Source organism: Kockiozyma suomiensis, assembly GCF_038497685.1.
Source record: "Kockiozyma suomiensis strain NRRL Y-17356 unplaced genomic scaffold V2V93scaffold_15, whole genome shotgun sequence".
In the NCBI taxonomy this organism is placed as follows: Eukaryota; Fungi; Ascomycota; class Lipomycetes; order Lipomycetales; family Lipomycetaceae; genus Kockiozyma; species Kockiozyma suomiensis.
Genome location: NW_027117678.1, coordinates 148,766 through 158,989, shown reverse-complemented (window position 1 = coordinate 158,989; position 10,224 = coordinate 148,766). Strand labels below are relative to the sequence as shown.

The 10,224-nt window shown below is 46.0% G+C and overlaps 5 protein-coding genes across 5 annotated transcripts; 2 read left to right on the top strand and 3 right to left on the bottom strand.

Annotated features, from left to right (window-relative positions):
* Nucleotides 1-122: 122 nt before the first annotated feature.
* Nucleotides 123-1,494, bottom strand: V2V93DRAFT_360946 (uncharacterized protein; the record flags this gene model as incomplete). The annotated part of the gene is made up of 2 exons (XM_066908150.1): nt 123-1,318; nt 1,389-1,494. 2 exons carry the CDS (start codon nt 1,492-1,494, stop codon nt 123-125), a joined length of 1,302 nt encoding a protein of 433 aa, XP_066763632.1.
* Nucleotides 1,495-2,469: 975 nt separating this feature from the next.
* On the top strand, nt 2,470-5,818 carry V2V93DRAFT_85852 (6-phosphofructokinase). The gene is made up of 2 exons (XM_066912813.1): nt 2,470-4,185; nt 4,241-5,818. Exons 1-2 carry the CDS (start codon nt 2,797-2,799, stop codon nt 5,786-5,788), a joined length of 2,937 nt encoding a protein of 978 aa, XP_066763631.1. The 5' UTR covers nt 2,470-2,796; the 3' UTR covers nt 5,789-5,818.
* Nucleotides 5,786-7,549, bottom strand: V2V93DRAFT_375060 (amidase signature domain-containing protein). The gene is made up of 3 exons (XM_066911391.1): nt 7,165-7,549; nt 7,010-7,106; nt 5,786-6,961 (listed from the first exon to the last, which is right to left on the bottom strand). The coding sequence occupies exons 1-3, from the start codon at nt 7,385-7,387 to the stop codon at nt 5,848-5,850; spliced, it is 1,434 nt and encodes a 477-aa protein (XP_066763630.1). The 5' UTR covers nt 7,388-7,549; the 3' UTR covers nt 5,786-5,847.
* V2V93DRAFT_375058 (cytidine deaminase-like protein) lies at nt 7,484-8,632 on the top strand. The gene is made up of 5 exons (XM_066911390.1): nt 7,484-7,703; nt 7,764-7,868; nt 7,938-8,146; nt 8,208-8,305; nt 8,371-8,632. Exons 1-5 carry the CDS (start codon nt 7,659-7,661, stop codon nt 8,529-8,531), a joined length of 618 nt encoding a protein of 205 aa, XP_066763629.1. The 5' UTR covers nt 7,484-7,658; the 3' UTR covers nt 8,532-8,632.
* Nucleotides 8,215-9,936, bottom strand: V2V93DRAFT_375055 (uncharacterized protein). Its single transcript, XM_066911389.1, has 2 exons — nt 9,681-9,936; nt 8,215-9,619 (listed from the first exon to the last, which is right to left on the bottom strand). The coding sequence occupies exons 1-2, from the start codon at nt 9,848-9,850 to the stop codon at nt 8,596-8,598; spliced, it is 1,194 nt and encodes a 397-aa protein (XP_066763628.1). The 5' UTR covers nt 9,851-9,936; the 3' UTR covers nt 8,215-8,595.
* Nucleotides 9,937-10,224: the final 288 nt, after the last annotated feature.

Below are 10,224 nucleotides of genomic sequence, written 5' to 3'. Positions count from 1 at the left end.
TCTGCGATTTTGGTAGAAAAGAAAATAGCCCAAAACCACATGCGCAACGCCTGATAATCAAAAACTTTGGTAAAAAAAAACCAACGCTCTCCCTTCTATCATGCAATAGTTAAATGTACATTTCACATATCATCCGGATTCAACACCCGCAGCACCTTTCTCGAGTAGTCATATTCGTCCCTAACTGACCCTCGAGAGTAATTATTATGCATGTACATCGCTCCCGGGTCAATTCTCTGATCAACCTGTAACGTCTCCGACCTCGGCGGAGGTGCTCCGTAAGCACCCACTCCGGCTGCACGCTTCTCGGAAATACTCCCTCCCTCGCCGGAATCTGTCGGACGATGATGACGCCCAGCGCCAAATCCATATGCCATGAACGGACTTGATCCGTCGCCTATCTGAGGCGAGTTGCGCGTTTTGGGGGACATACCACCGGCAAATTCGTCATCCTCACGCTGGCGACGACGGCGGAGAAATAAAAAGAGTAGAAGGAGGATGAGGAGAATAACGATAATGGCAACAGCGACAAAAGTGCCGGCTACTTTGCCTTTGCTATCCCAGAAGGAAGAGCCTGATGACTTATTTTCATTGCCGTTAGATGAAGATGATGTGGACGTGGATGTGGATGTGGATGTGGATGTCGGTGAAGAGGATACTGCGGCTAACATATCTGAAGTGGATGTCGAGATCGCGCTGTTGGAGTAGGTAGTTGTTACGCGTAAAGTTTTGGTAGCGCCAGAACCGGTGACGGTGACTACGGAAATCATCGGCGACGGAGTCATTGTTGGCGTTGGAGCGCCAGTCGAGGTCTCGGAAAAGAATTCGCTGGTCGTGGCAGAAGTCTGCGTCGTAGATGGTTCTTCTGTACTTGTTGGCGTGTCTGTGTCAGAAGTTGTTGTTGCCTCGGATGTGTCGCTTGTGCTCTCCGCTGTAGAAACTGCTTCAGTGGAAGATGTTGTTGGGTCCTCTGTCGTAGACACCGCTGGCGATGTGGATGTGGATGAGGTAGAAGATGAAGAGGTAGAAGTAGAGGTGGCAGAAGTGGTAGCTCGTGTCGAAGACTGCTGTGTAGTCGATGATGTAGCGGCTGCGGTACTAGATGGATCCGAAAGCTGGATGTATCCGTACAGACCCTCGGCTGCGTTGCCACAAGGGTCAGAGGGGAACCCAGGACATTCATCATTGCAGTCGTCTACGGACGTAGTAGAGGACGGCATGACGTTCGAGCACCAGCAGTTACTGTCCTGGAGGATGGCGAAGGCGTAGCCGCCGCATGATGAGGAGCATAGTCCATAGGACTGATAGATGTTGTATGCTGTAGTGGTCAGTCAGCGGGAAGATTCGAACTGGTAGATTATGGCAGAGCAAACTAAGATAAGACTTACACGCATCGGTGTCAGTTCCAGTGTTTTGGGAAGAGCAGTAGGAGAGGGTATTCGCAGCAGAGACCACGCCGAGGAAGAGGAACAAGAGGAGAAGACGGCTTCGCATGACTGAAAGCAAAGGGCTGCAGGATGCCGGGGCAGAAGCAGGCCTCTTTATCTTTTCAGCGGTGTCGAGACTAGGAAGACTAGGAAGAACTGAAGAACAAGCAAAGGAGAAAGGAGCTAAAGAGAGAGCAAAAAAGAGGAAGGTTGTAAGAGTGTGTGGATGGGTCAAGACCGAAGCCGAAAGCTTTAGATTTTGTGAGTTGTGAGCCGCAGATGTGTCTGTCAAGCTTACCTGAAACGGGACACTCGGGCGGCGGCTCCGCCGAGCAGTTTTTTCTTTCTGATGACAGTTTATATGATGGAGCGTATTTGTTCATGTAATGAGTTTGTAAAAGTAAGAGTATATGCGCTCTTCAGATACGCTGTGTCAATTGGTGGATCGTGTTTGCCGTCTGGGGCTCCATGCAGCACTTCTCAATGCTCATTCTGACTGTAAATAAACAGTATCTCAAACAATAAAATTCTGCTAAACTATCCGAGCCTCAAAATTTCCTCTCTTAATCACTGTCAGCTCTCCTGCAAATAAAAAGGAGTCCTTGTATGGCAAGCGAGATATTGCTGCACTAGGAAGGAATGGAGAAGCATTCCTCTTTACCCGTTTCTGGCGGTAGAACCAAATTTTCTCTAGTATTCCTTTCTGTGTTGTCATTACATCAAAACACGCAAGATACTACTCAATTGATCATCCTTTCTTGCAATTATAGTTATTTTTAATTCACCTTTAGTTGGCTTCAAATGTTTTATTATTTCTTTATCTGCGTCTCCTCGTCGTACCTGGAATTTTAAAGTTTCAGGGGCGTGCTTATCTCATATTTAGGTAAGAAGTAGATGACAGATAGTTGTGTAATCTTCCTTCAGTGCTTTGCAGCCTGCTGTCTAAAAAAGTGGATTCATCAGTAGATTCATTGCATTGCTAGTTGTAAAGTTGTGGCTAGAGCTAATTGCTAACAATCCGATCAAATGGTTATGCTGGCGCATTGGTAAGTATTCTATACAGCACCAGTTGCATAGCTGTCTTCTCTGTCAATTGAAATTGCACCTCAACGTGATTTCTAGAACTTGCTTATCTACTTTTTTTACATCAACTCTGTTAACTACTCCGATATCTGTTCAATCTTAGCAAAACAAGCGTTCAGTCAACCGCGCAGCACCGGCGACTTTAAAGGTCGAACCGCATTAGCGCAGTCACCTCCAAACCCTATTCTTCTTCTTCTTCGCAGGGTCAGCTCTCTTTTTTCTTTCTGCCCTTCTTCCTGCCTCTTCTTGCTTTCTCTTTGCTTTCGCGGCAGCTCTATCATCAGCAATGGCGGCATCGCCCTATCTTGAACCTCAGACAGTGCCGGAGCCGGTCTCTAGCCCACTTCTAGAAGAGCCCTCCGCCTCTTCAACCCTCTCCCTCGTCCACGGCGTCTCCTTCCTCTCGATCGTCGCTCCTACTCAAGATCTCTTCAGTAAGACTCTCTCTTTCTATCTTGACCTTGGATTTACCGAGCTACTTGTGTACAACCGATCGAATCCCTCACCCATCGTGCGTGCCGACCACTGCTTTGACTCTACCCAAGAGTCCTGGCTCTACTCCTCGGCCTCCAAAGCGGCCGAAGGCGAACGTGTTACTATTACCTTGCGTCTTGTTCCTTCCTCTGAGTTTGATCCTGCTTTGGCTGCTTCGGAAACCCGCAAGGAGCGCGACTGGCGCGGCCAGGGAGCCGCCTTCGTTTTCTATACGCCGTACATCGACCGCTTGATTCAAATGCTCAGACATCACAAGATCCTCTATCAGCCTCTGCCTTCCGATTCTGACCCAATTGAGGTTTACGCTCATGATCCTCTTGGGAACTTGCTTGGGTTCACGGTTAAGGCAAATCCCTTCACCTCAGCGCGGCCTACCTTCCTTCAGCTGCCTGATAGCCTCCTCAACGCTAGTTCTTTACTTCCAAAAGATCCTGCTGAGATTTCCTCTTCTGCTTCTCTCTCGTCTGGTAAACGAAAAAAGATCGGCATCATCACCTCGGGTGGTGATGCTCCTGGTATGAACGCAGCTGTACGTGCTGTCGTCCGTGCAGCCATCCACAAGGGCTGCGACGCATTTGCAATCTACGAAGGCTACGAGGGTCTCGTCCAGGGTGGCCACATGATAAAGCAGATGCGATGGGAAGACGTCCGTGGCTGGCTTTCCGAGGGTGGAACACTAATCGGAACAGCTCGCAGTGCCGCCTTCCGTGAACGCTGGGGCCGTTTGAAGGCTGCCAAAAACATGATTGTCAACGGTATCGACGCGCTTATTGTTTGCGGTGGTGATGGATCTCTGACCGGTGCCGACTTGTTCCGTGCAGAGTGGCCTGGCCTACTTAAGGAACTCATTGAGACCAAAGAGCTCACTGACAGTCAGATCAGGGGTTATGAGCATCTCACAATTGTTGGTCTTGTTGGATCGATTGACAATGACATGTCCTCCACCGATGCAACCATTGGTGCATACTCGTCGCTCACAAGAATCTGTCAGAGTGTCGATTTTATTGACGCCACTGCTCTTTCTCATTCGCGCGCGTTTGTTGTCGAAGTCATGGGTCGACACTGCGGTTGGTTGGCCTTGATGGCTGGTATCGCTACTGGTGCCGATTATGTTTTTATTCCCGAGCAGCCACCCAACGCTTCTGAATGGGGTAATGAGATTTGCTCTGTTGTTGATGCTGTAAGTCGCTTTTAATATTATATTGTGCAGTAGTACAAGCTAACAAATGTTATAGCATAGGCAAAAGGGCAAGAGAAAGACTATCGTCATTGTTTGCGAGGGCGCAATCGACTCTGATCTAAACCCAATCTCTGCTGAGAACGTCAAAGATCTTCTCGTCGAGCGTTTAGGTCTCGATACTCGTATCACGACCCTCGGCCATGTGCAGCGAGGTGGCTCCGCTGTTGCTTTTGATCGTCTGATTGCGACTATGCAAGGCTACGACGCCGTCGAAGCCGTGCTTGAATCAACGCCGGATACTCCTTCGCCTATGATTGGCATCAACGAAAATAAAATTTCGCGCAAGCCGCTTGTCCAATCTGTCGCACTGACAAAAGAAGTAGCTAGCGCAATCAAAAAGAAGGATTTTGCTCGTGCGATGTCGCTTCGCGACACTGAGTTTGCGGATTATTTGCTAGCTTTCCAAGCTATCAACAACATCGATGATGAGTCTCTCAAACTTCCGCAAGACAAGCGTCTCAAGATTGCAATCATCAACGTCGGTGCTCCGGCCGGCGGTATGAATGCCGCTACTCGTGCGGCAACGTGCTACTGCCTTTCGCGCGGTCACCGTGCGTTTGCTATTCACAACGGCTTTACAGGTCTTGCACGTCATGGCTCTGTTAAGGAACTGCACTGGCTTGATGTTGATAATTGGGTTATTCGCGGTGGATCCGAAATTGGTACCAATCGTAACTTGCCCGATGTCGATCTGGGTATGGTGGCTTACTACTTTCAGAAATACGAGTTTGATGGTTTGATGCTTGTCGGTGGCTTTGAGGCTTTTCTGTCGTTGTCGCAGCTTGAGCAGGCGCGCGTGTCGTACCCGGCACTACGGATTCCGATGGTGTGTCTGCCAGCAACTATTTCAAATAACGTACCTGGAACCGAATACTCCGTTGGCTCAGACACCTGTTTGAATGCGCTTGTTGACTATTGCGATGTCATCAAGCAGTCTGCGTCTGCAACTCGGCGGCGTGTGTTTGTGGTCGAAGTACAGGGAGGAAAATCTGGTTATGTGGCGGCTTATGCCGGACTCTGCGTGGGCGCGCTGGCCGTGTACACCCCAGAGGAAGGAATTTCTTTGTCAATGCTCGAAAAGGACGTCAAATTTTTGCGAGAGAGCTACGCTAATGATGAAGGTCAGAACCGTGCCGGAAAACTCATTCTTCGAAATGAGAAAACTTCAACTGTGTTTTCTACTGAAATTATTGCCGATGTTATCCGTGAGGAGGCTAAAGGTCGCTTCGATGCACGTACAGCTAACCCAGGACACGTGCAGCAGGGCGGTATTCCGTCACCAATGGACCGTCTTCGTGCTACTCGATTGGCTGTCAAATGCATGGAATTCATCGAGACTTCACAAACTAAAGATGGTGGCCGATCAACAGAGGATACGGCGGCTGTTATTGGAATTATGGGTGCGAGTGTAGTCTTTACAGGGGTCAGACATTTGTTTGAGCATGAGACTGAGGCTGAGAACCGTAGACCGAGAAAAACATTTTGGACAAAGACGAAGAAAGTTTCTGCGATTTTGTCTGGTAGACAGGATATTGATATATAGATTATTCAAATAATATTATTTCTAAAAATGAATAATAGGGATATGTATGTACAGGTTCGTTAAATATTAAATCCCATAATCTCTTGAGCAATTTGAAGCACCCGATCATCGTCCCCATACTGTCCCATAACTTGAATACCTACTGTGCGTCCGTCAGGTGCCGCTCGGGGAACGCTGATAGCCGGGATGCCAGCCAGACTAGCGGGAACAGTAAGTATATCGTTGACATATGCGTCCAAAGGCGATTTCTGCGCGTAAATGTCTTCGAGAGATGGTGCAGTATCAGTCGAGCACGGAGTGACTAGAAAATCAACTGTGTGTTCATCGTGTGTTGGAGTTGGGGTTGTCGATAATGGGTTTTTGGTGGCAAACACTCTATCAAAATCCATTTGCACTTTGCGTCTTACGCGCTGCGCCTGGATATAATGGTTCGTCATAGCTCCTGACGACAAATTATAATTTCCTAATAATATTCGTCGTCGTACTTCAGTTCCAAACCCTTCACTTCTCGTACGTCCGTAAAGGACGTGCTCGTCACCATCTATTTCAGAACGAAAACCAAACCGTATGCCATCGTATCTGGCAAGATTGGAAGCGGCTTCAGCGGGTGCGAGAATGTAGTATGTTGGTAGAGCGTTGGCGATAGATGGCATTGAGACGGTATATAGCTCGTGGCCTGCGTCGCGGAGGTCGACAAGAGTTGACTTCCATGCTTGTTTAACGACAGCAGAAAGTGAATCCACATTAAATTCGCGCGGAATTCCAATTCGTAGCGGTCGACCTCGCGGTTGTAAATCATTGTTCCTGGTATTTATACGAGACCGTAAAGAGTTTGATATGCTTGTGGGATCTTTGTCGTCATGCGAGTTTAGGACTTTGAACATCTTTCTCACATCCTCTATTTTCCGCGCAATTATTCCAACCGTATCCAAACTCTGCGCAAAAGCCACAACTCCCCACCTTGAAATCAGACCGTACGAAGGCTTAAACCCGATTACTCCACAGTAGGCAGCTGGTAATCGCACTGATCCGCCTGTATCAGTTCCGAGTGATATATCGCACATGTGAGACGCTACCGCTGATGCAGAACCGCCTGATGATCCGCCTGTCGAGTGTTCCGCTTTAAAGAGAGGGTTTAATGGTGGTCCATAAATTGTGTGTATGTTGTCGGTTCTCAAAAAGATGTTAGATAAAACGTAGAAAAACAGAGAAGTGACTTACCCCATTGCGAATTCGTCCATGTTTGCCTTTCCGAGAAAAACTCCTTTATTCTCAGCAATTTTATCAACAATTGTGGCATTATAAGGACTCTGGTAGTCTATTTCAACTCATTAATAATTCTCACTGCACCTTCGGATATTACTCTAAAGACGCACCTTCCAACATCCTCGAAGCACAAGAAGTCTTCCCCCATACCGTACAGATATTATCCTTCAATACAACTGTTTTTCCGCGTAATTCACCATCTGTATCATTACTTAGAGCAGAAAGCTCGGCGAGTACCGTTTCCTCGCTACGAAGTGAAATTAGGGCTCGTAGTCGTTGATTCTGAGATGCAATGTTGCGAAGGCAAATGCGACCTTCTTGCACAATTGACATTTATTGTCGTTCTATGATTGCAACTGTATTTTCTGAATTATTTCTAGAATTGTATAATAAATGTTGGATTTTCGGACTAGTTGAAAACAACAAGAGTTTGATTTATTGGACAGCAGGCAACCAGCTCACCAAACTTATTGAACGCCGCACACGCTCCTGAATTATTATAAAATCTTACCAGCTTTATTTAACAAACTATGTGCAATACTCATAAGACATATTTATTCCAAATACATTGAATGAACGGATAAAAATATATCAACAACAAATAATGTCTACAAAACACCATGAATATATGGCAAGGGCCTTACGAATGGTATATCTCATCTTCCTTTTTGATGATTCGTGAAACTCACATGTCAAATTAACTATCCAGGCAAATCTCGCTTTTGACTCTGATGAAGTACCAGTTGGATGTGTATATGTTCATGATGGAGAAATAATAGCCGAAGGCATGAATGATACTAATCGTTCTCTGTGTGTATGTGCTTTCTCTCTCAGCTGTGTTGTTTGCTTTTCTCGTGATTGATTTACTTACCATTTTGAACAGGGTACTCGTCATGCTGAATTTCTTGGCATAGAACACATATTACAAACAAATCCTTCCTCAATATTTGAGGAGACAGATCTGTATGTCACCGTTGAGCCGTGCGTCATGTGCGCCTCCGCATTAAGACAGTTGAAGATTCGCGCAGTCTATTTTGGCTGCGCTAATGATAGATTTGGCGGCTGTGGATCAGTTTTGCGGATTAATTCAGAGTGAGATTACTTTTTTATGTGAAATATTGAGTGGGGATATTAAAGAATCTTTCTATTACAGTGAAGGCGTTGAAAGACCGTATCCGGCATACCCTGGATTTTACCGAGAAGAAGCGATAATGCTACTCCGTCGGTTCTACTTACAAGAAAACGAGAAAGGTGAGTCTATCTTAATCAGATTTTTCTGGTTTCAATTCGAGTCGTGCTTCTAACTCCGAGGATAGCACCTGTACCAAAAACCAAGAAGAGCCGAGAATTGAAGACAGATTTTATGCCACTTGATCTGGGAAGATATGTGCCTCGCTCCGAGATTGAGCAGTTGTACGGAAAAGATGCTTTAGCTGTCCTGGAAGCCCAAACTTCGACATCAAAGAACGATTCGTGAGCGCAAATTGACTTTTTTTGGGATTCGGCGTTAATAGGTACCCTTCTGTATAATTTAATATAAACTATTTCATGACAATAATCTGCTTGCGTCCCTTTGCCCCGTTGATATATGTAGCCACTCCTTTCTTGAATACATCAAGCATCTCTTCCTCAGACATATTTTCCGTCCAAACCCACTCATCCGTTGGCACATCTTTCAGCTCGCCAGCCTTAATCAAGCTGAAAATCTCGTTCACAATCGTCTCTTTCTCATTAGGATGCGCATCTGACCACCGAGAAAGCCAGTATCCGTGCGAGGTGATATCTTTAAATATAAACAAGCTAACTGGTAAAGTCACCGGTTTACGAGCCATACCGCCGTAAGTGACTAGATGTCCTCCTTCGGCGAGTTGTCGGGCAATGTTAGTCGTTGAGTCACCGCCAGTACAGTTCAATCCCAATTTGATTGACGACGAGCCGATCCACTCCTTAATCACTTTTCTAAATCCCTTGTCGGCTAATTCTTCATCTGTAACTACCTTCGTGGCACCCAGACTTTCGAGATCTTTCTTCAACTCGTCGATATCATCACGATTGCGCACGACGTTAATACTTTTAAATCCGAAACGTCGACCTAGTTGAATTGCAGCGCGTCCAACTCCGGAATTAGCGCCTGTCTGAATAAACCAGTCGCCAGGTCTCATGTCGGCAAACTCTGTCAACATGTTATACGCCGTTGTGGGATTTACGGATGCGGTAGCTGCCTGAACTGCGGAGATCTCTTCTTTAGAGTACGGAATCTTTGTCAGGTCTTGAGTCGTCGCTACAGCTTTTGTCCTCCAGGTACCGAATAATGTGTGTCGCATAATTGCGCGGTCACCAGGCTTGAACTCGCTTACAGCGTCGCCAACCTCCAGAACTTCAACCACACCTTCGTTACCGCCCATCGCGACTGGAGTCTCGCTTGAGACTTCTGTTGTTTGGAATGGTGGCCTAAGAGGGTATACACCCTCGACTTGATTGATGTCTGCGGGGTTAATGGGTGCCGCTAGAAATTTGACAAGAATAGACTCTGGAGTGAGATCCGGTAATGGAAATGAGTGTATTCTAAATATACCCGTCAACTCTATGATCATCTAGAAATCATATGATATAAAGAGAGATATACTTAAGTACTTCAAGAGGCTTTCCGTGACTTGCAAAAACAATCGCTTTAGATTGTGCCGAGTAATTTCTATTGAAAACATGCAGCATTTCAGTACGCGGGAAGAGTACCGCTGATCCGAGCTTACGCGACGAAGCAAGCTCTCTGCGTGCGATATTTCGCAATGAAATCATCTTGTCTAATGTATTTATCTGCGAAGTTGAATCCAGGGAAGTGTATATGAAAAACAACTGCAAAGGCGATAAAAATTATTAATATGGAGCATATATCTTAGAGCAATCTCATTGCTTTGCAATGACGTGTTAAGGGGTTTGTAGTGAATTTGTGCCGTCATTGCCATTTGCAATGAATTTTTCTGTTTCAGCTAATTAAAAAAAGCGTATGTTGTTAAAAGCTATTGTGAATGCTCGTATTTAGATGTCAATTATCTGTAAGTGCTGCGAAGAGATTTTGGAGTAATGAACAATGGCCGAATCAAGTATCTGCAGCATTTTCATCCAGAGACTCATCAATTGAAGAAAAAAAACATTCAATTGGATTACTTCAT